Source organism: Miniopterus natalensis, chromosome 2 (genome assembly GCF_054644295.1).
Source record: "Miniopterus natalensis isolate mMinNat1 chromosome 2, mMinNat1.hap1, whole genome shotgun sequence".
NCBI classification, from domain to species: Eukaryota; Metazoa; Chordata; class Mammalia; order Chiroptera; family Miniopteridae; genus Miniopterus; species Miniopterus natalensis.
In genome coordinates, this window is record NC_142082.1 from 184,225,671 (window position 1) to 184,252,766 (window position 27,096).

General features: G+C 61.4%; 1 protein-coding gene across 1 annotated transcript in view; it reads left to right on the forward strand.

Annotated features, from left to right (window-relative positions):
• Window positions 1–27,096, forward strand: part of PARVB (parvin beta) — a 66,529-nt gene that overhangs the window by 14,696 nt on the left and 24,737 nt on the right. Inside the window, exons 2-3 of the mRNA XM_087814020.1 lie at window positions 22,461–22,550; window positions 25,160–25,230. Of these exons, the coding sequence (XP_087670146.1) occupies window positions 22,461–22,550; window positions 25,160–25,230 (161 nt within the window). The remainder of the gene's footprint in view (window positions 1–22,460; window positions 22,551–25,159; window positions 25,231–27,096) is intronic.

The following is a 27,096-nucleotide window of genomic DNA, read 5'->3' on the forward strand; positions in this document are numbered from 1 at the left end:
AGCCTCTGCGTGTGTCTGGTGGGGGGACTGGACCTCGACGCTCCCACCGTGGACTCTGAGCCCTGAGAGTTCCCCTTTCAATGTCACGGGCCCCCGGGGCCCCCGGAGCGTGCCTGCCTGGGCTCCCCCAAATCCCTTCTTTGCCCCTCAGTCATCATCAGCAGCCCCTCCCCCCAGTGCTGTTCTGTACCTGTTGAAACTACACCCGCTGCACACCGGTGGGCAGAGACGGGACCTGGGCCACTCGTCCCTTCTTATTAGCTCAGTGACGTTGAGCTGGACAAGGGGGCGATGGCGACGGCTTCCTTATCAGTCTTCAGGATTGTGTGCGGAATTAACTGTTAATGGGTGAGAAAGGGCCTCGTGAATTGTCCAGTGTCTCCTAAGGGTGACAGGTTTGTCACCAGGCCCGTGGATGGGGGACAGCATTGGGCAGAGAAGTGACAAGGACCTCTGAGGCTGGGCATTTAGTTCCACCTGTGCCACACGCGCCCCCTTCGGGCGCAGGGTGTCTGGTTGTGGTCCCCTCGTCTGTGGAATGGAGTCCCCAGGGCCCGCGGCTCTCCTGCCAGCTGCCGGCTCCCGTGGCTTTAGTAACAGCCTTGCGGGGGAAGCGTGGCCCTTGGTGATGCATCAGCCGGGCGGCCCTGAAAGTCTGAACGGTCCCCGTGCCAGGCCCTGGGAAAGGTCTCCTTTGGCAAGTGCCGTGTAGTCAGACAGGTGCTCCGTGGCTGCCAGTTCACTGCTGTAAAATCTGTGTGATTCTCCCAGAGCGAGAAGGAGGCCCCGGCAGAGCCGTTGCATCCCTCGGGCTGTTTATAGGGTCCGGGGATTAATCCGAGACGAGAATGTTCTGCCGGCTGAGCTGCTGCCGCGAATAGCCTGTGGCTCCGCCGCCGGGCACCGACCGATAAGGGCGTCCCGGAGGCCCAACCTTGACACGTGCCAGGCGAGCGGTTCCAGGGCTCAGTGGGCACGTGGGCAGTGGGCACCGAGGGGGCCAGGCTGCGCTGGCGCCCAGCTCGGCCGCAGAACCTGCATCCCTTCCGCACGGGAGGAGCCCTCGCCGTAGTTGGCACGGCCCGCAATAAGCGAAGCTTACGCCAGGACGCTCCTTGCTTAGGTTAATTGTGTGCCTCGGTCAAGAAGGGGCCGTGGGCCCAGCCGGTGTGGCTCAGCGGTTGAGCATCGACCTAGGATCCGGGAGATCAGGGTTTGATTCCCGGTCAGGGCACAGGCCTGGTTTCGGGCTCCATCCCAGGCAGGGGGCGTGCAGGAGGCAGCCGATCAATGACTCTCATCATTGATGTTTCTCTCTCCCTCCCCCTTCTTTTCTCTGAGATCAATTTAAAAAATATTTTAAAAAATGCGTTGTGCCCTGGGCAGGTGGCTCAGTCGGTTGGACCATTGTCCTGGTACATCAAAAGGTTGCGGGTTCGATCCCTAGTTGGGGCGCATACAGGAGGCAACCAGTTGATGTTTCTCTCTCACATCAATTAAAAAAACACACATTGTGACATAGCAGCGTGAGCCACAGTAGCCAACAGGTGGAAACAACCGCGTGGCCCTGGACGGATGACTGGCAGGCGTGCGGTCTGTCCATACCGTGGGGAATGATTCAGCCTCGAAAAGGAAGGAAACTCTGACACAGGCTACAAAACGGGCGGACCCTGAGGACATTATGCTCAGTGAACTAGGCCAGTCACGGGACAAATCCCGTGTGATTCCACTCGTGAGGGCCGGTCAAGTTCACAGAGACAGAGAGTAGACGGTGGGCCAGGGGCGGGGGCCGGGGCGGGGCGGGTTCATCTCACGGGGACCGTTTCAGTTTGGGGAGAAGCGAAAGTTCTGCAAATGGATGGTGGTGATGGTTGGACAACACTGAATGTCCTTAGCGCCCATTTCCCGCCAGGCGAGGGGCTGGCACCAGCCTGAGCGGTGGCTGTGCTCAGAAAGGCGGACGTGAGAGCTGGCAGGGGGGCCCTGGTCGGCTGGCGCTGACGCTCCCCGTTTCTCTTCTCTGTCTCTCTTTTTTTTTTTGGCTGCTTGTCTCAACTTGGCAAAAATGCTCAGCCCGTAAGCTTGTCGTTCCACTTGTGGGAAAATTAAATACATTTAAGGATAAATTAAATGAGGGGATCTGTGATCATTAGCCAAGTGAATTATTTTTTGAAAGATGTAATGTACCGAGCAGGATCTGGCACGTGGTGGCACACGCTCTATAAATATTTGTCAGGACCGGGGTAATTTTACGAGCAGGCATAATGGGATGCTAAAAATAACCCGTGTGTGTGTCGAAAACCCAGAGATGAGGCGAGAGGTCGCGATGCCTTTTGCCGAGAGCGTGGCCCCCGGGGAGGGCGGGCGGGCCGGCCCCCTGTGTCCTGGCCGCACCCCGGGGACGGCTGCCCAGCTGTGCCCCGGGAGGTGCCCGTGGGGCATTGTGGCCTTGACTGTGACTCTGGGCCTGAGTTTATCAGTCCTGTCCTGTCTCGGGTGCGCCCGTGGGTGGGAGGGGACACGCGCTTTGCAGCTGGCAGTGGGTCTGAAGTCCGGCTGGGACACTGTGTCTCAGCCCTCGGCACCCGGCGGGGCTGGGACTGGCCGACCTGGCCTCTTGCTAGTTTCTGGCGGTCCCTGCAGTCCTAGGTGGCCTTGGCTCGTAGCCACGTCACTCAGGTCTCCGCCTGTGTCATCACAGGGCCGCCTTCCCCCTGTGCGTCTGCGTCTAAACGTCCCTCTTCCTGTAAGGACGCCTAACCCCGAGCCACCTCCTCTTAGCTTGATCCCGTCTCTAAAGGCCCCGTCGCCGGGTCAGGTCACTGTCGCGGGTTCCGGGTGGACGTGAACTTGGGGGGACACGATTCACCCCACGGCGCCCTGGGCTTAGTAAGCGCCTAAAACCCGTTAGTTTATGATTATGCTGTTCCTGTCGTTTTCATCGGCGAGAGAGTCACGGACGTAAACGCGGAGTCGTCACATTTTTATCTTTTTATTTGTTTAACGTTTTATCTTTTTATTTATATATTATTTTTCTAATGCTCACCCAAGGAGTGAGGATATTTTTCCCCATTGATTTTTAGAGAGAGTGGAAGGGGGAGAGAGGGAGGGAAGGAGGGAGAGATCGATGTGAGAGAGACACATGGATCGGTTCCCTCCCACAGGCTCCCTGACGGGGGCAGCGATCGAACCCACAACCCGCGTATGTGCCCTGACCAGGCCTCGAACCTGCCACCTTCGGGAACCGGCCACCTTTGGGGGCACAGGACCAGGCTGCAGTCAGCTGAGCCCCAGGGGCCAGGGCTCGTTCTATACCATGTTTCGCCCATAAAATAAACAGTGTTTTTTCCTCCTGACACGTTTGCCTCTCCAACAGCCCCCGCGACGGGCAGCCTGGGGCGATGAGCGAGCGGCTGTTGCGCCCCATCCCTTTGTTTCGGGAGGAGAGGTGGCCGCCGTCACCAGGCGTGGGAGCCGAGTGTAAATTCAGCTCGTCACGCCCCGGGCGCCGTGTGCCGCCTGGGTGGGAGGGTGCCCGACTCTTCCTCAGAAGCCGGCTGAGCTGTTTGACAGGCGCAGCTCGTGTCACTAAACAGACGCAGAGCCGGCTGTCACCGGGCTTCAGGCACCAGCCGTAGTTCCCTGCGCGATGGGTTTGCTTAGCGTAGGGAGGGGCGGCTCTGGCACCCAGGTCCCAGCCTCCTCGGCTCAGCGGCGGGGGGAACCTCCCTGCCTGTGTTTTTTCTTCCTTGTGTGTTTTTTTAAAATATGTTTTTATTGATTTCGGAGAGAGGAAGGGAGAGGGGAGAGAGAGAGAAACATCAATGATGAGAGTCATTGATCGGCCGCCTCCTGCACGCGCCCTGCTGGGGGCCGAACCCGCAGCCCGGGCCTGTGCCCTGACTGGGAATCGAACCGCGACCTCCTGGGTCCTAGGTTTCTTGCTGGAGGATCTTTGTGGGCGGTTGTCACAGGGCCCCATCTCCGGTATCTGCGGCAAGAGGAACCACTCTCAGTGGGACGCTTTCGGAATTTGAGCAGGAGAAACTTGGGCTGAGCCGGAAGCGACAGAGATCGATGGGGAGGGAACAGGGTGGCCGAAGCCGGGCGCCCCGGGGGCTCCCCCAGAAACCCCCCCACATTTTGGGTGTGGGCACGAGGAAGCCGAGCTGAGCTCCCGGTCCGCCCGGGGGGACTTGGCGGGGTAAACGGCGTCTGTGACACAGCCAGCTCCGGCAGGATACCTGGACAGCGGCGGGAAACGCCTGGCGTCTCTGAGCACAGGCCCAGGGGCCACCGTTCGATGTCGCTCAGGGAGAGAGGCAGTGGACTGGGATGGTTCACGCGGTGGCAGGTGGCCAGCAGACCTGTGTGGCGATCGCCTTGCAAGGTGTGTGCATGTAGATCACTACACGGTAAACCCGAAACTAATATAATGCTGTGTGCCAGCGAGACTTCAGTACTTTTTTTGGCGAACCCTCACCCAGGGGTATTTTTTTCCATTGACTTTTAGAGAGAGTGGGAGGGCGGGTGAGAGGGAGAGCGAGCGAGAGACACATCGATGTGAGAGAGACATCGATGGGGCCGGGGACCGATCTGCAACCCGGGTGCATGCCCTTGCCCTGGAAGGGCACCCGCGGCCTCATCACACCGGCTGGCGCTCTAGCCACTGAGTCACACCGGCCAGGACTAGACTTAAGTTAATTTTTAAAAATGGGGGGAGAGTGGCAAGAGGAGCCGGAGCAGGGCGGAGGGCCGTGCGGGTCGGGACGCCCCCTCCCGAAGGCCGTCCCTCCTCACAGCCACGGCCCTGCGTCCTGCACAGTGGCCACAAGCACTGCCTGGCCGGCAGCGAGACGCCGGCCCCGGGGACCCGCGCTGAGACCGGGGGGCTGTCCAGTGGCTGGGGGGGGTGCTCCTTCTGCCCCTCCCCCAGCTCCAGCACCCCGCGGAGTGAGCGCCAAGGCGTCTGCGCCTCCGCAGTCTGGGTGGCTGAGCTCCCGCCTCCGCCTTGTTTCTGGTGTTTCATCCCGTTGTCGTGGAAACGGCTGACAAGTGTTCCTCTTTAGCGCGGGCCCTCCCCACGGGAGACGCCGCGTGGGGCGCGGGCCTCCTGTCTGTCCGCTCAGGATGGAGACAGGGAGTGGGACCCGGGCCACCTCTGGGACCCTGCACCTGCCTGCCCGCAGCCGGTCTCTGGGCCGGGCCGAGATCAGACTTATCGGAGGCCGAAGTCCGCTGTCCCTTTCCCGAGCCAAGTCAACGTGGCCGCGTGGCCACACGGCATGGACACTCCCTTCCTTCCTTCCCCAGGCCCGCGGGTCCGTTTCCTGGGGGGCAGCCTGCTTGTCCGCGATGTCTTGGGGGTGAAGAAAAAATAGCGTTTTGTGGTCACCAGGGCTCTATCGCTTAGGGACAACCCCGTCCCCCGCAGCCCTATCCCCTGCCTTCCTCGCAGCCCCCTGAAAGGGCCTGTCCCTCGAACCGCAAGTCACGGTGGTGTCCCTGCCTCATCTATATGTGAGCTCGGCGTGCGTGTCCTCGCCTGCCTGCGCCTCCGGCCCCTCCGCCTCCAGTGAGTGCCCCCCACCCCTGCTCTCCCTGGTCATTTTCGGCAGACGCGAAGCCCAGGCCCACCCGTGTTTCTCCGCTGCTCTGTGGGGGGCAGGTCGTTCCGACAGAGTGGGCCCCGGCTGGCCGCTTGGCTTTTCCCAGGAAGGCGTCCTTGGTTTGAGGGGAACGGGGGGAGGGGCCCCTGTGGACGAGCCCCGGCTTGTGGGGCGAAGCGTGCTGGGAAGTTGCCATCGCCCTGGTGGGCCGTGGGGTCTCTGGGCCTCGGGGAACGGTGTTTGGAACATTTTCAGCATCAAATTGCAATTAAGGTTTTTTTAGGGGTGACTCTGATACGACTGGTTTCTCTTCCGTCATCATTTGACCTGTCTTCAGCCCTTTAACCCGCTGGGCTGGGCTGGCCTCTGGCTGCTCTTGTCACCCCTGGACAAGAGATTCGTCCTCTGTTCTCTGGGAGGCGGCAGACCATGGAAGGGGCTTTGCGCCGGGCGGCCTGGGCTGAGCCCCGCTCTGTCGTTATTAGCATGGTCGTGGCAGTCGGCGGTCACTCTGATCCTTGGTTTTGCCACCTGGGAAATGGGGACAGTGGTACAGGGGATGTGTTCTGAGCTTTGTAGGCCCCAGGGACTGTCCTAGTCTCTGTCTCGTGCAGTCCTCTTAACAACTTTATTTTACAGTTGAGGAAACTAAGGCCCAGAGAGGCTAACTAACCTGCCCAAGGTCACTCAGCAAATGGGGACAGGAGTCAGGGGTGTAGCTGGAGCTCTTAACCCCCCCCCCCGCGTCTCCTGAAGACCTGCTGGGGGGGCTGAGCGAGATGCTGGTTATCCGAATGCTGGTTCTGACACTGAGAACGCTCCCAACCGATGCTCCTTCCGTGTCCGGTGGGACCAAGAGCACATTTATTCTGGGCTCTGCCTGGCATGTCCTTACAGAAAGGGACGCTGGTGTCAGGTCCACGGGGACCAAGATAGGAGGCTCCCTCAAGGAGGTCGCAGGCTGACGTTTGCCTCCGTCGCTCATGTTCTTTTGAGCAGGTTTTGAGGGCGTGCGGGGCCGTTTCTGGAGAGGCCCCCTTGAAGGAGGCGCCGAAGGAAATGGGACGCGGAGCCTCTTGGCTCTCCAGGGACAGTGGACCTCGCAGTAACAGGCAGAAAGTGATGCACCCAGGCCAGGGGGCCCTTGGGGCAGTGCAGGGGGGGATGGCTGTGAGGGGCTCGGGGCTCTGGGAGGGAGGCTTCCGAGAAGGAACCAACCCGCCCGCCAGCCGCCCGCCTCCGGGCCTGGGGTAGACTTCGCTCCTCTCACTCTTTCTAACAGAGGGGCTGGATGTCTGAGTTCTGTGCCCTCCCCTGGGAGAATCACCGCATAGAAGAGCATAGTCAAGGCTCTGAGAAGTCCTGCAGTAACAGACATCTGTTTAGTTCTGCTTCACCCGAATTTCCTCCGCTTCCCAGTCCTTGGCTTAATTTGACAGACCTATGAGGACCACGTCCATGGCCCTCGCCTGGGCAGGTGTTGCCGGGGGCCAGGGATCTTGCTCGTATCCATCCAGCTGTTTTCCAGGTCCTGTTGGAAAAACTTAATTTAAAAGCTGTATCCAGTGTGTTCTCTCTGAAGGTCCATTAAGTTTACTGTTAGGAAAGTGTCCCTGGGCTCGAAAGCCTGGGGACCTGAGCTGAGAGCCCTCCCCCCACGTGGCTCCGTGGCCACCTGCCCCACTCCCACGTGTCGCTCAGCCGCCCCTCCCCCCAGCCCGGCTCCGCCTTGGCTCCCAGAGGTCTTTGCTGGAACAGCTCTTGTCACCAGCCTGTTCGTCGCCCCCTTGCAGGCCTGCTGTCTGCTGTGTGTGAGGATGCGGAGGTTACAGTCGGGCTCGAGCCAGGGAGGCGCGTTTATTCCCGATGCTCCCCTGGTGGGTCGAGGGGCTGTGGGCACTTTCCTTGACTTCCCTGAGCTTTATTTTCCTCATTGGTGGAACGGCGACAACTGAGGTGCCCGCTCGCTGCGTCAAGGGCCCGCGGCCCTCCACACCTGTCCCAGGGGCGGTGCCCGGAGAGCCAGGCAGCTGCTGCCCTGTCGCCACCCTGTCGCCGCCCTCCTGGCTGTGTCTGCCCCTCCCCCCGACCTCTTTACCTGCTTTCAGAGGCCCGAGACTGTAGGAACTTTCTAAGATTTCTGAAACGTCCTTGACGCCCCAGGTTTGTTCTTCTGCGGACAGGACTTTGTAGTCGGGTAGACTTTGTTCCAGTGTGACTGTCACCATTCGCTGCCTCTCCTTCGCAGGTCACCTGCGCCCTGAGCCTCTGTTCCCGGGGTGGTCGTGGCACCCCTGTCCCCGGCTGTCAAGAGCCTGAGCTCATGTCAGAGGGCGTGGGGAGGGCTGGCCCTCACTGGAGACGGATTTCCTCCCCTCCGTGGCGCTGGGAGAAGCCTCTGTCCCCACGCCGCAGGCTCTCTCGCCACCCTTTGTGGTTGGGGGTTTCAAGTGAGGCGTGGAGTGGGGCAAGGGAAGGGAACAGAAGGAAGAGCTGGCAGTTTGCTGTTCGGGACCTCAGAGGTACCCTCCCTCTTCCTGGCTTATAAGCCATCCTCCTGCTCCAGGACGACCCGGAGCGGAGGGACACACTTCTCCTACCCGCCGGGAATGCAGGGGTGGGGGTCTGTACCCTCTCCCTCCTCCCTGCAGGCCAGGCTCCTTGAAGATGTGGCTCCGAGGCTGCCTCCTCCGGGAAGCCTTCCCGGACTGCCACCCGTTCCCTCTCGGGTCCCCAGCATTCTCACATACCTCCAGTGTGTGTCTCCTGGATGCCGAGGCCCGAGGCCCGGGCCTGTGTCCGAGCCCTCGCCCCGCAGGCCAGCACCGGGCCTGGCGTCGGCTCCCGTCCCGTGAGTGGCTGAGTCGGATGAGTGGATACGGAGGCACATCTCGCCCTGGTTCTGTGATAAGATGTGTGTGCAAAGCCAGACTTCTCTTACTACGTGAAGGGACTGTAACGTTAGAAGAATCAATATAGTCTCAGCCCCTTTCCCCAGCCCGGCTCGACACCCCTCAGACACCAGCTGCAAATAGAGGGAAGGGCTGAGGGAAGACGTGCGTCCCCCTGGTTGTCTTCTGCAGGTGTGATGTTGCTGTGCCGCCGGAGGCAGGACAGGCCTTTGGAATTCGGGGTTCGCTCGCTCAGACATGTTCATCGCTTGTAGCAGGCTCAGAGGAGGCCAGGCGGGGACCCCTCTCTGAAAGGAGGAAGCAGGGGCCCCCGCAAGCTGGGGGGTGACCAGCCGCTTCTTTCCCTCCAGCCGCGCAGGTGACCAGCCCGCACACAGTAGGCCCACAATACCTCTTTGCTGAGCGTTTGAGGGCCTACTCTGTCCTTAGGCCCCGGGATTGGAATCCGTGGCTCCGAAGGAGGTGTGGTTATAACGCGCCCCTCCTCGGATTCAGCGCCGGGCGCTGAGGGGTGTCTGGTCAAGCTGGAGACGGACAGTTGTTTAAAACACACAATAGTAGCAGAGCGTGATGGCTTCAGGGCGGGAGGGAGCAGGGTGCCATGCTGGCGCCCAGGGGACTTTGAGGTGGGGGTCCTGGCAGGGCTCTCTGAGAGCATGAGAGAGGGCCGGTCCCCTAAACCCAGGACGAGGCTTCTGCTGACAGGGAGCCTGGCCGCAGGGAATAAGCCCCGTCGTTCTGAGCCCCGGGGTGCATCCCGCTGCTCGCACAGCTGCCTGGGTGAGCAGAGCTGGCAGAGGCAGGTCCCTTGGCACTGTGACCCTGGGCTCAGGTCAGTGAGGCCTCCAGGCAGCAGCTGTCGGCTGCACAGGATGTCAGCTGCACGCTTGGCTGGTCTGGCCATCCCTGTCTGCCCCCAGCTGTCACCAAGTGACCAGAGCCCTCACCCTGCGGAGCCCACGAGCTTCCTCGGGGACAGAGGCCGCCTGGTTGCCAGGACAACCAGAGGTGGGAGGCCTGGGTCTCAGGCCGGTGGCGAGTAAGGACCAGGACAGGCTGACCCAGCCTGCGGGGAGCAGGGGGATCCCGCTAGGGCCCGGCCTCTGCTGAAGGAAGGGGGAACGGCGGGAGAGTGCCGGGGGTCACTCGCTGTCTCCTCCAGTTGCCTGCTGCAGCCCTGCTGGGCAGTGTGGGTGTTGGAGTCTGGCCGAGTGCCGGGCACAGGGGGTGATAACAAAGATGGATGGACTGACTGGACACGGCTGCAGAGTCGCTCCTGCCCTGGGTGCCCGCCTCGTGCCCACGCCAGATGGGAGAGCAGAGGACAGAGGAGTCCAACCGCCCCACCCGTGGGCTCCTGGGGCTGGAGGCGGCGTTGTGGGGGGCTGAGTGGCAGCGGGCGAGGCCTTTCCTGTGCGGGGTCGGGAGGTGGGGCCCTGCCCAGCAAGGTCCCAGAGGCTGAAGGATGCCCCGCCCCTGCTTGTGCATATAGTTAGTGCTTATGGTTTGCAGAGCACAGGACAGTCCGGATGAGGTGGGGACATGAGGCCCGGTCCCCAAGGGATTCTGCACACCTGTGTAGACATGTCGGGAGCCCTCACCCGTCCAGCTTCTGGGCCTCCCAGGTCAGCTCCGTGGTCTGCTCTGCTCACCTCTTCGTGGGTCACTCTCTGAGCTGGGGCCGTCCTGGGCATCCAGCAGGGTCTGCCCTGCTCACCTCTTCGTGGGTCACCCTCCTGGCCGGGCTGTCCTGGGCACTATAGGGTGCTGAGCAGCATCCTGGCCTCTGCACACAAGATGCTGAGCTGTCTCAGACCAGAGCTGTCTCAGGCAGTGCCACCTGTCCCCGAGGGGGGTTGTCCCTGGCTGAGAACCTCCGAGCTAGGAGGAGGCTGCCTCCATGGATAGCGTCCTTGGGACCCCTCACCCCCAGGGGTGGGAGAGCAAGGGACGGGATGACCCCTGGCAACCTTTCCCCCAGGCCCTGGGGACATGGGTGCCTGAGATCTGCCTGGAACATGCACCTGCACACACATGTACACACGCACACGCACGCACACATGGGCACACACGTGCACACGTATCTTGTGACCCTGAAAGGTCCCCCTGCTGCTCTTTTTTTAAAAAATAAACTATTTTTCAGAGCCGTTTCAGGTTCCCAGCAATGCTTAGAGGAAGGTACAGAGTTGCCCATACACCCCCCCCATGCACAGCCGCCCCCACAACCAACCTCCCCCAGCAGAGTGGCGCCTTCCTCCAGTTGGTGGACCTACACCGACGCGTCATTGTCATTCACAGCCCACAGGTCGCCTGTTTGTGGAGGTGCCCATCTGCCCGCAGGCGGGACTCCTGCCGGTCGGCCCGTCGGCTTGCACAGGTGGGAACCGGCCGCTAGAGGGCGCCGTCCTGGCGTTTCCCGCCAGCTTCTCCCCAAATTCCCTCCCAGCTGAGCTTTTCTGTGGCAGGTGCAGGCCGCCAGGTCTTTTTTGTTCTTTAATGACTTAATGACTTAATTTTCTTATTTCCTCAGCAGAGCACACGTCGGACTTCCCTGGGTACAGTGGGACATTACTGATCAGATTAATTAATACAAGTTCTGCGGCATGGGGCCGCCGGGGCCGGCGAGCTCGCTTCTCGGGGCCCGTTCTTTCCCGCGAGCCGTTTGCGCTTTATTAAGCCAGTTCTCAGCGGGCGGGCCCCGCGGGGTGCCACCAGCGACTCCGTCACCTCCATCCCGCAGCTGGGCGCGAGGGGAGATGTCGGGGCCACTTTTTGGGTAATTCCGAGTTTCTTTTGGGTTTTACGCCCCCCCCCCACCCTCTGCTTCCTCTAGACATGTCGTTGATTGATGACAGGCTTTCACGGCCGGCGACTGAAATCGATTTCATGTGCTTAACACCGCCACCGTTGACTGGTAGAAATGGGACAAAGGTGTCATCCCCCAAGTCACGGGAACAGAGTGCTCACGCCCAAGAATTTGCCACCAGATTGGGGTGAGGTTGGCCTGGATGGAGCGGTTGCCAGGCACATTAGCTGAGCGGGGAGGGGGGCCTGAGAAAATGGGAGGCAAAGCAGGATGGCCCTTTTGGGGGTCAGGAAGGCTGGCTTCGGGGGTGGGTCCAGCTGTCCATCAGAGGGGTGGGGGTAATGGGACACGTGCCCCAGAGCTCCAGAAGACATGCACTAAACGCTGGCAGCCCTCGCGGTGCCTGGGGAAGCCGCGCGCTCACAGCTGCCCGGATGGGCACCGCTGCCTGGCAGGGCCCGCTCGGCCGCCTTCGCCTTGGTCTGCACCTGCAGTTTCATTTCCCTGAGTCACTGGACACTTCCAGGCCTCCCGCAGGCTCCGCAGCTCCCTTCCCCGGTCACCTGTCCCTGCGGCTGGCGGCCGGCCCTGGCTCACGCCTGCGACCCTGGGAGGCACTTTGCACTTCTCGGATGTGGTGTGGGGTCGGCACTGCCAGGCGCTGTGTGGAGACGGAGCTCTGTGATAACTCAGTCCACTCAGTGTCTGTTTTAGATGCTCAGCAGTCGTGTGGAGATGTTCGTGGTGATGCCTGAGCAGTAACTGAGGGCCTTGGTCGCACCCAGCGTGCGGGGAGGTGGGGGTTTCAGGTCTGGGTGTTTGGTGACCTGGTGAGCGGTTTCCGACTGTGGCCATTTCATGCCTCTGCACTGGCGGGTGACAGGCTTTCAGGATCCCGTCCGATCCTGTCCCGCTCTGGCCAGCACACGTGGTGGGGTCTCCGCTGTGCCCTGGGCCCTCCCCTGGGGCTCAGGAGTGATGGGACTTGACCTCCACTTCTAGGCGTTTATAACCCAGCAGCCAGACACCCACGGGCCCCCGGGTCACAAACTCCGGAGGTCCGGTCGTCTGTGAGCTCACGGCTGGGCCTGGCAGCCCCGCTGGTTCGCTGGGCCAGCTTGTCGACCAGGTGACGCTAAGCCCTCCCAGTTAACCCAGCGCAGGTGCTGGTGACAGCCGGGGGGGACGGGAGACCCCACATTTACACTCGCTCGGCTGACTACCTCCACACACACACCATCTTGTTAAATTAGTCGTCATGACAACCTCGGCCAGGTCCGGTAATTGTCCCCCTGCAGTGGAGAGACGGGAAGATGGGAGGAATCAAAGTGTGTGCCCGTGGCCCCTGGGCCATTCTGTGATGGGCCCCCAGGCCTCCTCTCTCCTATCCTATGGGCACCGCACGGACCCTGGGCCCGGGGGTTTGGAGGAGACGCAGATGCCTCTTCCAGGGCCGTAGAAGAGGGGAATTTGCAGCAAAGAGTGTGGTGCGCTGGGCCGCCTGGCAGGCGGCTGTGGGCTGTGGCGCTCCCGGGGGGCGCCGGGGGGGGGCGCGGAGGTGCCGGGGCTCCTCAGCGGACGGTGGGGCGGGTGCCCCCGGCGGGGTCTGGACTCTGTTTTGGGAGCTGGTAGAGGATGGGCTGGGCCGTGGGCAGAGGAGGGACCTGGTGGGCCTGTGTCCCAGGACACAGCCCTGCCTGAGACACTGGGAGCCCGGACCCGGGAGGCAAGCACAGCGCCCTGGCCTTCCACGGCCCCGGCCACGATCTGGGCCCTGAGGGCCTCCCTGCCACACTCGGGGAGGTGACTCGAATAAGCTGACCCGCTTGCTTTCTGTCTGGAACACTGAACGAGCCGGCGATTGTCCCTGAAGGAGCAGCGTCCTCAATGAGGGAGGGGCCCCGTCGCTCCGTGTCCTGGTTCCCGCTCGCCGGGCGGTTCATGTGCAAACCCGGGCGTTTAAGGGCCACCGGGAAGTCTGTCCCCCGGTTCTCTTCCCGCACGCGATTCGTTCTTCTGGGGCGCCCAGGGAAAGGGGAGGAAAAGCGGGCGGACTCTCCGGCCGGGGTTGTCTGTGTGACGTCGGCTTCTGAGCTCCAGCGTGTTTTGTGTCTGTTCCAGCAACGCTCGATCTGCAGAAGACCTGCCTTTCCCCGGGCGGTGAAGGCTCGGTTCTCGGGGCCCCGCCTGCAGCAGGCGGCAGAGTGTGCGCCCCAGCAGACGGGTCAGGGCCGTCACTCCAGGGGCAGCTTGTCCCAGTAAGTCCCCCATTGCAGAGTGGAGCCCTCCCCCCGCCCCCCCGAGTCCCAACCCTCTGCATGCCTCTCACAGGAGCTGGGTTTGGTGACTTGTGTCTGCCAGGCTAATGTAAGCCTAAGGAAAGTCTTTACCACCCAATTAAGTGGCTGGACGTGGAATGTTTTGCAAGAATAGTCTGTTCCCAGTTCTTCTCACTTTACGTTTCTTCCCCCAATGCTCGATCCGGCTCCATTTTGCCTGTGTAAGCACATTTATAGTCATTCATTCATTCACTCATTCATTCCCCGGATATTTATTGAATGCTTGTCATGTGCCTGGTTTTGTGCAGGATTCAGGGTCACCGACAGCGCCTGGCTCCTCTGCACCCCTGGCGGGCGGGGAGGCGGGCACACCTCACAACTGCGTGACAGGGACAAGGGTGTGTGGTTGTCACGTACACAGGGAGCTGCGGGAACCCGAGGAGCGGCCCTGACTCCACCCAGCGGTGGGCGCCCAGAGAACGCTTTCCTGATGAATCTGGGGGACAGGGTGGAGTTAGCCAGATACGAAGTGAGGGGCATTTCAGGTGGAGGGGACACTTGGGGCACAGGTGTGAAGACACGGATAGTCCAGCCTGTCCCCTTCAGAAGGTGGGTGTGGAAGCCCCGGAGCTGCAGCCCAGTAGGTGAGGGGAGGGGTCTGCTCACCAAGAGTGTTTGGGTGCCACTGGGAAGGGTTTGAGCTTTACCCTGGAGCCAGTGGGACCCACGGAGTGCTCTCCACCTGGGAGGGACGTGGCCAGCTTTGTGGGACCCACGGAGTGCTCTCCACCTGGGAGGGACGTGGCCAGCTTTGTGGGACCCACGGAGTGCTCTCCACCTGGGAGGGACGTGGCCAGCTTTGTGGGACCCACGGAGTGCTCTCCACCTGGGAGGGACGTGGCCAGCTTTGTGCGTCGGAAGGGCTGCTACATCAGACAGGACGTAGCCTGCAGGTGCCCGAAAAAACAACTCAGAGGATTAAGAACAAAATGGGATTCCTTGGTGCATTCGACAGAAAGGTCCAAAGGATGTTGGCCTCAGGTAGGGCTTGATCCAGCACACAGACTGTGTCGGTCAACTGTGTTCTCTCGGCTCTGTTGACCTAGCGCCTTCGTTTCCAGGTTCTGTGTGGTGATAAGAGGATGGGGCAGCTTCCACCTGCATCCCTTCTGGGTCAAGGCCAGTGGGAAAGAGTGCCTGTCTCAGTTTACATTCCTAGTCAGTCTCCTGGTAGCTGTGGATGCTACTTGGGTGGAACCTGTCCCTGACTTGATAACTGTTCTGAGGAGTGCAACGTGCCGATTGGCTCAGGCCTGGGATGGGTGCTCCGCCCGGGGTGGGGGCAGAGCCCAGCCTGGAGTATAAGGCCTGAGAATGGTGGCTGGAGAGGCTGGTTCCCTCCAAGGGAAGGCTGGGTCCTGTTTGACCAGAAGGCGAGTGGATGTTGGGGAGGAGAAACAATTCACGATGGTCCCCTGCAGAAAGGGAGAGGCTGAAGTGGGGTGGGGACCCCTGCAGGCCCGGACAGCTCAGCAACCTGGTCCTGAATCCAGCTTCTTTGCCTCGAGAAGCCTACCCTTGCCCCAGGGGCTGCAGGCCTCAGGACAGGCTCAGCTCAGGCAGGCAGCCTCGCCTCCTTCCGCTCTGGTCTCCTTCCCTCTGGAATTGACTGCCACCTTATTTGGGCCTCTGCACACACCCTGTCAGGGCATCTGTGTGTTGTATGGTCTTTTAACTTTATTTTTATTTCACAAGTAACATGTGAACACAGTTGTGGCAAAGCCTCCCCCAGTTTCCTCCATCCCTTCTGTCACGTGTCCCTTCAGAAGTAATGCCTCTCTTGTCATTTTGGAGCGTGTCCTTTCACTTCTTTTTATGTGCATTTCGATGTGGACACAGCAACGTAGAGCTTTGAGTTTTCTGATTGCACTTTTTACGTAAACATCGTGTATTGTTTTGAAACCTGCATTTAAAACGCTACGCTGGGAAATGGCCTGCACTTGATTAATTGTACATTTGTTCCTTGAAAACCTCGGTGCCCGGAGCTGGGCGAGCCCGTTGGGTGGAAGCGGCCAGGACACATCCTCCCCATGTCTCCTGCCTGTGCCAGCCTCTCCCAGCACGTCACAGCCCCTGTTGGCCAGCGACCAATGTTTGTTAGATCCAGAGGCTGTGATGAAACCAAGGCTGGCTGCCGCCTGAGCAGGACGGATCTTCAGCTTCGAGCTCTTGCTGTGGGGTCAGTCGTGCCTGTTGACCTCCTTTAGATTCTGCCTTGTTGAAGTGCTCCCATCGTTATTTGAGCCTCTAAACTTACTACATCTCAAGAAATTGGATGGGACCTTGTGCCCCTGTAGCACAAATCCCCTAAATCAGGTGTTTCGGCGGCAGTCGCGGTGCTTTGATATCCCTGTGGGCTCGTCAGCACTCGCCCTGCAGTGAGAAATTGCAGCGGATTAACCCCACGTAAATACCCGGAGCTGACTAGGGTGGGCCCCCACCCCGGAGCTGACTAGGGTGGGCCCCCACCCTGTGCGACAAGACCAGGATCCGGTCCTCGGCACAAACGGAACGGGTTGGGCACCTTAAAGATTAAGAGGGTCTTTCTTTTTGTTTTGTTTTTTTTAAAAGTACCAATTTTAAAAAAATATATCTTTATTGATTTCAGAGAGAGGAAGGGAGAGGGAGAGAGAGAAACATCAATGAGAGTCATTGATCGGCCGCCTCCTGCACGCCCCCTGCTGGGGATCGAGCCCGCAACCCGGGCCTGTGCCCTGCCCGGGAATCGAACCCTGATCTCCTGGATCCTAGGTCGACGCTCAGCCGCTGAGCCGCGCCGGCCGGGCTGCGCAGATTGCTGAGAGTCATCTCCCTCCTTCCCACGCTGGGTCGGGAGGGCGGCGCTCTCTCGGGGACCGTGTGTCCTCACTGCCTTGCTGCGGACAGGACACTGCCCTGCGTCCGCCGCGACCCCGGGAATCCCGGACGTTGAACCTGCAGCTCGCAGCCTCACGTTTCAAGGCCTTCGCGAGTGTGTCGGCCCGGAAACAGTTCGGCCCTTTGAGTGATGGCCGGCCGCTGTCCTGCTCTGCGTATCTTTGAAACCGGGAAGGGGTGTCCTGCGCCGCCCCCAGCCCCCCGAGTCTGTGGGCGTGTGTCAGGGTCCTGGCGTCCGTCTCTTTCGGGCCTCATCTAAACCCCACTGAGCTGTGAAACCTTCCCATGAAGTGCCATTTGATTTATTTCCGGAGGACCCGGGCTGCTTCGGAGACCTTCACGGCTGATGAATTTAACTGTCCCGATAAATTACGGCTTCTGCAAAGCGGCGACCCCTCAGCGCAGATGGAAGCGTGAGAACTCTTGGAAAGCTCTCCCTGCGCGGCGGGGGCCGGACGCCTCATTTAGCAGGGAGCCTGTGGGCGCCTCGGAGACGCTTGGATGTGGGGGGGCTGAAGGAGACGCGCCTTCTCTACCCGCCTCCCCTTCCCGGCCCCCCGAGGACCGCGCCGTCCCTTTGAGGGGGGTCAGGCGGAGCTGGAAGCCGCTCTGCCCCCGAGGGCTGGTTAAGCGCCCCAGGTTCGCTCAGACGCCGGCGGGGGAGGAGAGCGTCTTGTCGCTTTGATCCTGGTTCAGACGAGGGGCGCTCTGAAAACTCTCCCCCCATCCTTTGTTCTGCGCGAAAACCAGGACGAGCGTACCTGGCGCGCAAGCCCCCGCTGGCGACAGAGCGTCTCCGCTGTGCTGCGATGACACACTTAAGAGATGTCAGGAGACGGAGTTGTCACAGCTCGAGCCTCCGAGGCCACGTTCACCCCCCACCAGGCCTCGTCCTCCTCGCTGAGCCCCCAGCAGGCGAGCCTCCCGCCGTGAGCTCCCTGCGCCCCATCTTCGCAGGGGGCGGGCGTCGTGACCCCCCTCCCTGCCCTGGCGCCCCTGGCACGGGAAGGCGAGAGCTGCGCGTCCCCCCTCGGGAGCCCTGCGCTGCGAGGCAGCCGCTTTCAGAGTTGTCTTTTCCTAATAATGTCAAAAGGAAAAAGGGAAAAAAAAGCTGCCTAAAAGCTTTTTTTTTTTCCTTTGGAAAGAACCTGGGTATAAATAAATACAGAAGTGAAACCCATGCAAAGAAAAAGATTAAAAACAGAACATGAAAGGCGGAACCTTTGCGCTTGGCCCGGGGTATAAATGGCAGCTCTCCGGGGACGCTCTCCAGTGGCCAGGTTTCCGTGTTTTTCGGCCTCTCTTCCATTTTATGTGGTTATAGCTCCCGTCGGGAGAGGTGCTCTCGTTTTCGGCCTTGCCCAGGCTCCGGGTGGAGTGATGGAAAGAGAGCGAGCTTTGGACACACGCAGGTGTCCATGCGCCCGGCCAGCGCCGAGGGCCAGCGTTTGCTGAGCGCTTACCGCCCGCTGGCGTCCTTCAGGGCGCTCGCCGCTTTCGGTGGAAACTGAGGCGCAGAGCAGTGAGGTGCCTGCCCAGCATCCCCCAGCCCGTCGGCGGCCAAGCCACGATCTGAAACCGGCAGGCTGGCTCCAGGATCCTGAGCCCCTCATCACGCCGCTCCTCAAATGCATTTAAAGACCTACTGTGCGTGTCGGAGCTGAGTTAGCACCGGTGTGCGCAGACGGCGCAGGAGAGAGAGAGTGACAGGGCCGAGTGACTTGAACTGGGCAGAGAGGAGTCCTGGGTAGGTGTGGAGCACCCAGGAAGGCTTCCTGGAGGAGGTGGCCAGTAAGCTGAGACTTAATGTTTGGGTAAGACTGAGCTGTGGACAGTGAGGGCAGGACCGGGTAGAACCAGGCTGAGTCCTGACCCCAGGGCTCCCTGGTGGTGTATCTCAGACGCCTTCACCCCTAACAGACGCCGACCCAGCCAGGACCCAGCTGCTGCCTCCCAGACTGGGTAGGAGATGAGATGAATGAACCGTATGGAAGGTGCCTGGCACACAGTGCCCAGGAAATGTTAGTGGCCCTCTTCCGCTTTCCCAGTGACAGGCAGGACACTTACTGTGTTCTGCGAACGCACACTGGTGGCCCCTGCCTGGCCCACAGAATGTGACTTGTTTGCTTACATGTATAAATTGGGGGAGTCTATACCAAACCCAGATTTCCAGCTTTATTTGAAAACTCCTAAGATCTGGTGACCGTGGCCTTCCTATCCAACGCTCTCCCTTGGCTCTCTCTTCTGCCCTGGCCCCACCCCCCCTCTCTGACCCTCCGGGCATCCCCAGCCCCGTGTCCGCTGTGTGGCCCGCGGCCGCGGAGCATCGCCCCGGGAGGTGGGCTTGGCCGCAGCGGGAACGCCTTGGCCTTGGCTGCCTCGTGCCTGGCCGTTGGGTTCCGTGTGGGCGAGGGATCCATCTCCGACCAGGGGCGACACTTGCACTCAGTCCCCAGCCTGAGCGCGGAGCCCCGCCCGCCCCTTTGAGCACCCGCGCCCGCTGTGCACACCCACCGGGCGTTGGGATCTTTGTCCATGACTCAGGACAGCTGGGATTTCACGTCTTTGAAGTGTTTCCCTTGCTGGCAAGTGGACCGGTACTTAAAAAACCCAAACATTCCTGGACTCATGGGAAGCTCCTGAGCCAAGTGCCCCTCAGAGAACCTGGGCTGGGAAAGAGAGCAGAGTCCCCAAGAGGCATCTGTGAACCCGCCCGTGGTTCAGCTTCGACGTGGACGCCACGTGTGGCTTCCGGAATCGGCTCTGATATGTCACCCAAATGCTTTGCACAGAGTCCCAAGGTCCCTTCTCTGGGTTCTTGGTATCTTTCAAGGCCGCATTCACTAACTGCCTCCTCCAGGAAGCCCTCCGTGGTTCTCCCTGGGACGAGGGACCTCCCCTTCCTCTTCATCACTCATTCCTCATTTGAGCCCGTCCCGGAGCACCCGTTTGCCCACACCTGTGCCTCCCCCTCTCAGAGCTGGTCCTCAAGCAGGGGCCGGGTGCTCTCAGTCTCACTAACTCCCCGGAACCCCTGGCCGTGGGGGCTGCTGCCGTCCCCACATTACAGCCACACCCCAGCATGTTGGCGAAGTGGGATTTGAACCCCAGGGCTCCGTGGCCACCGACCCGGCTCGGGACAGTGGTGCTGGGAGAGTCCAGGGAGGTCCCTCCCTGCGGTCTGCCTGGGACCCCTCCTCCTGGCCTGGGGTCCTTGTTATCCTCAGGGCCTGATGCTGAGGAACTGGAGCCGGGGCGGGTCCGGGAGAGCATTTCTCGCTGATTAAGGTCTGAGATCCTGGGCCCTGTTCAGTGTTACCTTTGATGTTCAGGGCGGTGTGGAAATTGTGGTTTCCTGTGACCCAGTTTCTGTGCTTTGAAAATGCTGACCCCTTTCTCCCTCCGTGCACTCTTCCTGGGAGCACTTTTATGTCCCCGGGGCTCTGCCCCTCCCGCCAGTCGCCCCGGCACACGTCCCATGGCCACGTGAGGGGACAGCCTGCAGCCGGAGGCTCCCTGTAGTGCCTCACCTGTGCCCCGAGCCCACCTGCAGGGCCTCTGGCGGTGAACTGAACGGTCAAAACCAGCCTCGACTGAGAGGGACCTCCCTGGACTGTCCGGCCCTGTCTGTGACATCGGTCCAGGAAACGGGCCCCAGGCGCCCGGGGTCTTCTGTGTACGCCCGTTTCACCAGGTCACACGCACAGCTTTGTACGCGTGAGGACTTTGTAAAAAAAAAACCCTCCCCTCCTTCCCTTTCCGCCTCTGAAAACTCTTCTGGTTACAAACTTTGCAATTCGTAGTAAAAACAGTCGCCGAGTTGTGGTCTCTGTTTTCTAAAGGGGCCTGGGTGAGCCGTGGGGATCTTCGGAGTATTTTGGGGGACGGGAGGGATGCAGAGGGGGCCTCGCCTGTCAGCATGGTCCCCGGTTACCCACGAAGGTGTAAACGCTGGCTGCTGCTGCAGAGCTAAGCCGAGGGCTCGGGGGACACGGCCTGTTGGGGCCGAGACGGTGTACACACTGCCGGCGGGCGGGCTTCCGCCCGGAAGGTGGAGACGGGCGACGGCTGCCTTTCTTTCCTTTTCAATTGTGGCAGAATCTGCGAAACACGAGACCGTCTCGACCGTTCCTGAGCGCGCAGGAAACGGCACGAAGCCCATCACGCTGCCCGGCGGCCAGCGCCGTCTCCGGAACTTCCCCATCTTCCCGAAAGGACACCCTGGGCCCATTAAACAACGGCACCCCCCTCCGCCCCAGCCCCCCCGGCCTGCTTTCTCTCTGTGAATTTGCCTGCTCTAGGGGCCTCATAAATGTGGACTCACACGGGGTTTGTCCTTTTGCGTCTGGCGTATGTCACTGAGCATTATGGCCTCGGGGCCCACCCCCGTCATAGCAGGTGTCAGGGCTTCCTTCCTTTTCATGGGTGAATAATATTCCCCCGTGGACGGACCACACGGTGTGTGTCCATTCTCCGTCGGTGGGCACTCAGGCTCTTTCCACCTTTCGGCTCTTGTGACTGGTGCTGCTGTGAACATGTCTTGTGTCCCTGAGGTTAGAAGCTGGTGTCCCGTGAGGAGTGGAGGGGGGGCCGTCCCCCCAGCTGGGTCTGCGGCCCAGTCCCGAGAGCCCACTGTGGGCCTGGCCCCAGGCTCGGGACCCGACGCTCCTCGTCTCATTCAGTCCTTCCGGGGCCCTGACATTGCGAGGAAAGAGCCTCATAGAGACGCATGGGACCTGCCTGGCGGACCTGCCGACTGGGGGCAATCAGCAGGGCCTGCCTGTTCCAGAGCCATCGGGCCACGTCCCCTGGCCACTCTGTCACCTGTCCCTTCAGGTGTCCGGGTCAGAGGTGTGAAAGGGTCAAGGGGACTGTGGTATCGAAAGAGGAACTAGTGTTCGCCTCTTAGAACGTTCGTGGGAGAGGAGCAGGCCTGGGCGCTGGTCGCTGGCCGTCGCCGATGGAGCGGGGCCGGAATTGTGGCGAGCGCTCGGGACTGGGGCCGAGCAGTTCTCAGCCGGGGCTGTGAAGAGTGGCGGGTGCCCAGGACCCACCCTGCACCCAGTGAACCTGATCTTGGGGCTGAGCCTGGAACCCGACAAGCAGCCGAGTCTGGAAGTCGCAGTCACGGCCGGTGGGAGACCAGCGTTAAAGGCCAGGGTGTTAGTGCCGGCGTGTTGGCAACGCTCCCCGGTGGGCGTGACTCCGGGTGACTCCCTGAGGTCTCTCCAGTGCAGCAGGCGAGGGGTTCGTTCAGCCACCGTGGGATCCGTGGTGTCGTTGCCCCCGCACCCTGTGGACCCTGCACCCCAACACGCACACAACCCATACTGTCTAGATAGGAGGTGGTGGCGCCCCCAGCTGGAAGCCTCTGTACGTGTCTTGTGCTCCCGACCCCGGGGAGCACCTGTCATCACACCGTCAGGGTTCTGTCCCCGCAAACGTGGCCTCGGCGACGATGGCATTGCTTTAAATCCGGCACTTGCCGAAGCACGTGTCAGGAGGGGCCTTCATTCCTGGGGTCCCGGTCGTGGGACATAGGCCTCCAGGCAGGGAAGGGGAGCCCTGCCTTCGTGGGCCCGGTCGCCGTGACCCGAGCTCCGTGCGTCTCAGCAGCCTCGGGCAGACCCGGGAGCGTCTGGAAGCTTCCGCGTCTTAGTCACGTACTCCAGGGAGCAGCGAGAACAGGCTGGCAGGGCTCGGCAGAGACGGGGAAATACTTGGCGGCGGGGGAAGGATTGCAGAACAGATTCTTGGTCCGGCTCGTTTTTCCTCAGACTTTTTCTGGGCGACGGGCCATTTAGGAATGTTTGTGAAACGCTTGAAAAACAGGAGTGGATTTCTCTCTGTTCCGCTGCCAGCCGGGGAAGGCACGCGTTCCGTTTACACTGACTGCTCTCCCCCTCTCCCCCCACAGTGAGCGACCTGCAGGAGGAAGGCAAAAATGCCATCAACTCGCCGATGTCCCCCGCCGCGGCGGACCTGCACCCTGAGGACACCCTGCTAGGTACGGCGGGCCCCCCGGCTTTCCCGGGGAGGCCAGAGGAGCTCGATGCTCGCGGCCGCGGCCTTCTGATCAGACGGCACCCTGGGCGGCGTTTGAGAGCCTGGGCTCTCAGCTCAAGGTCGTTTCAGAAAAGCGAGCAGGAAAAAAGCACGCAGGCTTCTCTCTCTCTCGTTAAAACTGTAAGTTTTGTTACGGTGTAGGCCTGGCAAGGCCACAGCGAGCTCAGAAGATGACCGCCGCTGAAAAGACAGCGTGTTAGCCCTTGTCAGCGTGGCTCAGGGGTTAGCACGTGGGCCTGTGCACCGAAGGGTTGCGGGTTCAAATCCCGGCCAAGGGCACGTACCTGAGTCGCAGGCTCGATCCCTGGCCCCAGTCAGGGCCCATGTGGGAGGCAACAGTTGATATCAGTCTCTGTCACATCGATGTTTCTCTCTCTCCCCCACTCCTTCCACTCTCTGAAAATCAATGGGAAAGATATCCTCACGCGAGGATTAACAAACAAAAAAAGGACAGTGGTTATACCCGCAGTTGCCAAGGGGGGGAAACCATGCCAGGCAGGGCCACACGGGGAAGCACCAGGGCCGGGCGGAGGGCACAGGGCACCAGGGAAAGTCTAGGCAAAAGCCTTTCTTGTGGTTTCCGCGGGAAGGAATGGATGAAGCGGGTACACAGGCTTGGGGTTGGCTGTTTTGAGGAGTTACGGTGGGCTCTGGGGCGCAGGAGCTGTGCTGAGCGCTCTGTGCCGGGCCCGTGGTGACCAGGGGAGGGGATTTGCCCGGGAGTGTGGGAGCCCAGTGACAGAGGCGGCTATAGTCTGTGCTCCTGGTGGTTTGCATGGGAAAGGCCCTCACGGGGCAGTTGTTGGCTGTCCTGGGAATTAGCTGGCCCTGGGAGGGGCAGTCTCTCTAGGTCCACAAGCCCCCAAATGTGAAAGTGTCAGAAAATAAGACGCACGAGTAACCCACCCGCTCCCGTCTCTGTGCAAGCTGGAGCTTCCCCAGGCCCGGGGCCTGCTAGCTGGGACCTGCCAAGCGCACCCACCTCCTTGGGACCACGTCACAGCCCGGCACTAACGAGGTGACGGCCTGGACACGTTTCCCTTAAAGCGCGTTTTGGGATCTGGTCAGTCTGGAAGGCGGCGGCGGAACATTCCGTGTGTTTCCAAACCCCAGTTCAAAGGGAAGTCCCGGTGGATCCCTCTGTTGTGGTTTCCACGGCAAGGCCGGGCCAGAGAGCTCTGGAAGCGCCAGCGCACGTTCGCCTTGCCGACCCCCGGCCAAGGGCTGGCCGGGCTCCCTGCGGTCCCGCGGGCCCACCGGGGCTTCTCCCGCCCCGGGCAGAGCGCGGCTCTTCACGTCACCGCCGCTGGCGGCCTGGCCTTCGGGCTGGCTGGGGCCGCTGTCCGGGCGGCCGCTCCTGAGGGCTCTGCCGAGGGGCCACAGGGAGCACGCTCCCCTCATCCCGGGAGCAGTGGGGGGCTGCAGAGGGCCTGAGCAGGGAGGTCACCAGGGGCCCCCTTGTGACCCCCTGTGTGCCACCTGGAGCATCCCTCTCAAGCACCAGGTCCGCGCAACTCCAAAAATAGTTTTTCCACTTTGTCAGGTTGTAAAATTTGCTGCTGGGAAGCCGCTCAAAGCCGTCTCATTGTCACCCACAGGGACAGGGTCCCCGGCTCCCTAGGAGCCGGCCGGGGCCTGGGTCCCTGGTCTCCACTGCTTCCTGGTCGCCTGCCTCTGTGCATCCTGCGGGCCTGGCCCGGTGCCTCTGTCACGTCCCTGGTCGGCTTGTCCTGCGTCCTGTCTGGCCTCTGTGGGTCTTTCCCCTCTGTGGTCCCACTTCCCCACTGTCACCTCATCACTGCTTCTGTGATAAGCTCACCGGTCCCCCATTACCCGTGGAGCCAGGCCAGACGGAGGGGAAACAAACAGGTGGCCCAGTAAACAACGAGAATGAACACACTTTGCTTTTTCTTTCTAATACTTTTGTTGTTGTTTTAATCTCACCCGAGGATATTTTTCTCATTGATCTTTGGAGAGAGTGGAAGGGAGGGAGGAGAGTGAGAGAGGAGCGTTGATGTGAGCGAGACGCATCGAGGGGTTGCCTCCCGCACGGCCCTCGGCCAGGCGGGGAGTCCAGCCCGCGACCCTTCAGGATGCGGCCAGCGCTCTAACCACTGGGCCACACGGCCAGGGCCTTTCTCACCCTTTCTGTTCCGCTGTCTGGCGTGGTGGTGAGCTCGCCCAGTGCGTGTACCACGTGTAATAGGTGGTACACACGGCTTCCCCATGGATCAGACTCGGGTCCGAGTGCGTGGCCCCCTTGCCCGGGGTCTCTCCCGAAAGATGGGAGTCAGTGATGGGGAGGCTGGCAGAGTGACGGGGCGACCATGTCCCCTCCTGGGAGAGGCCGGGCACCGGGCGACCTCGACGTCCCGGGAGGCAGTTCCCATGCTCGGCCGCCCGCCCCGGGCCGTCACCTGACGTGTGGCCCGTGTGGCCCATGTTCGCTGGGAAAACACGGGGCTCTCTGCCCTCAGCGGTCTCCCCGACCGGAGCGGGGGCGTCGGCCTGCCCTGCCGCTAACGCCGACCCCGGCCCTTTGCCCCCCAGAGGAGAACGAGGAGCGCACGATGATCGACCCCACCTCCAGGGACAACCCCAAGTTCAAGGAGCTGGTCAAGGTAAGGAGGGCGTCTTGCTTGCGATGTTCCTTTTGGGGCACAGCTTTGGGGGTTCAGGCTCCTGTGGGAGAGGAGCTGGGGAGAAGGGCCTGGTGTTCTGCTGGGCGAGGGGTGTGCCGGGGAGGAGCCTGGATGGAGGAAGGGGTCAAGGTCAAGGTCACCGTGTGGACGCCTCCCAGGTGCCCTTCAGAGCCGCTGGCTTACACTCTGCTCCGGGCAGGAGGAGCCGCTGGAGGGAACGGTCCCAGCCCCGGAGCGGCAGGTGACCCCTCGGGCTGCTCCTGCTCGGGAGCCGTCTGACGTGACTGCCTGCTCCGGGCAGACGGTCAGTTGCCGCGGCCTCTGGACGTGCAGGCACCAGCTGGACCAGGAGGAGGCCGCTTCGTTCTGGGAAGTCGGGGAGGCAGTGACGGGAGGGAGGGCTGGGGCTCCTGCTGCCTCGTGGCTCGTCTGCCCCCAGCGTGGCTTCGGCTGGAGCTCGGCGGCGAGGCCCTCTGCGGAGCCCCGTCGTGTCCAGCACGGATGGCAGGTCTGTCCGCTCCGATCTGAACCACGGAGCGCCAGGGGGCGCCTGGCCGGGCGGAGGCTCGGGCTCCGGAAGCAGGCTGACCGCGCCTGGCCGGGCCCCATGTCTCCCCAGCCTAGTGGAGTAGAGTCTCCGGGGGTTAAGTTCTGTCTCCTCCCTCCCTGTGTCCGTGGGGAGCTCCAGGCCGGCCCGGGCCCCCCGTGGATGCGGCTGCCCGAGCCAGTTTGGAAGCGATTGAAACGTAACTGTCGTAGTTTGGGGGAGAAGGTAGGCGGCAGATCCTGATTACCATTCAGAAGGGACCGCAGGGAAAGTAATTTTATTCTGGTTTAAGCAGGCTCGTAAAACGTACGTGCCAAGAGCCCGGCGCCGGGGGGCTCGTTAGGGTACGTGCTGGACGTGCGCCTGCAGGATTCCGGGCTTGCACATGGGGACGTGCCCGGAAGTCACGGAGAGGCTCGCGCAGCAGGAAGAAGACAGGCTCACGGGGCTGCGCAGGGTCCCCGAGGAGACCACACCCTGGGGACAGCCTGCAGACCTGGACGGATGGCGAGGTGCTCGCTTCCCAGAGCCGAGCCCCCCCCCCACCCCGCTGTGCGGAGCTTGATTCTCACCCGGTTCTGGCTGCAGTTTTTGTGTCGGGCTTTGACCGGGTGGAATTTCGAAGCTTTAGTTTCTTAGCAGGAGGAGCTGCGTCTGCCCCGTTTCCCAAGAGGACTGCGCCCCGGGCAAGGCCGCCTCTGGCGCCAGAGGCCTGCGGGTCCCAGAGACCCTGCAGCTGGGGCTCCTTCCATGGGCCTGCCCCAGGTTTAGCCCCTGGGGATGTGGCGCTGAGCCGAGCACTGGTTGATGTTGACCTGGGTCATGGGCTGCGGTGTATTTGTCGACCTCCCCGCTGCACCTGCCGTATTTCCCTCATGACATTGGTCACAGCCTGAAAGCGTGGTTCTCGTTTGTCCTTAACGTCTGATTGGAATGTAAGGACCTCGAAGACAGAGGCCCCGTCTGTCTTACTTATTCCCAGAGCCTGGCACGTAGTAGGTGCTCAGTAAATTAACTAATTAACTCAATACCTGTGTATGGAGCTCCAGTGCCAGGCAGTGAGCACTGGGTGCTGGGGACAGAGCCACAAACAGGACAGTCATAGTTCCTGCCCTCAGAGAACCTAAAGTCTAACAGGGGAGATGGTCATAAACGAAGACGTGTTGGCATTGCTTATGTGCACAGGGTCGGGAAAAGGCACTGGGGTGTGATGGGAGCCAGGGTGGGGGGATGTGGCCTGGGGAGGGGTCAGGAATGATACAGAAGCTTGAGACCAGAAAGCTGGCTGTGCACTGGGG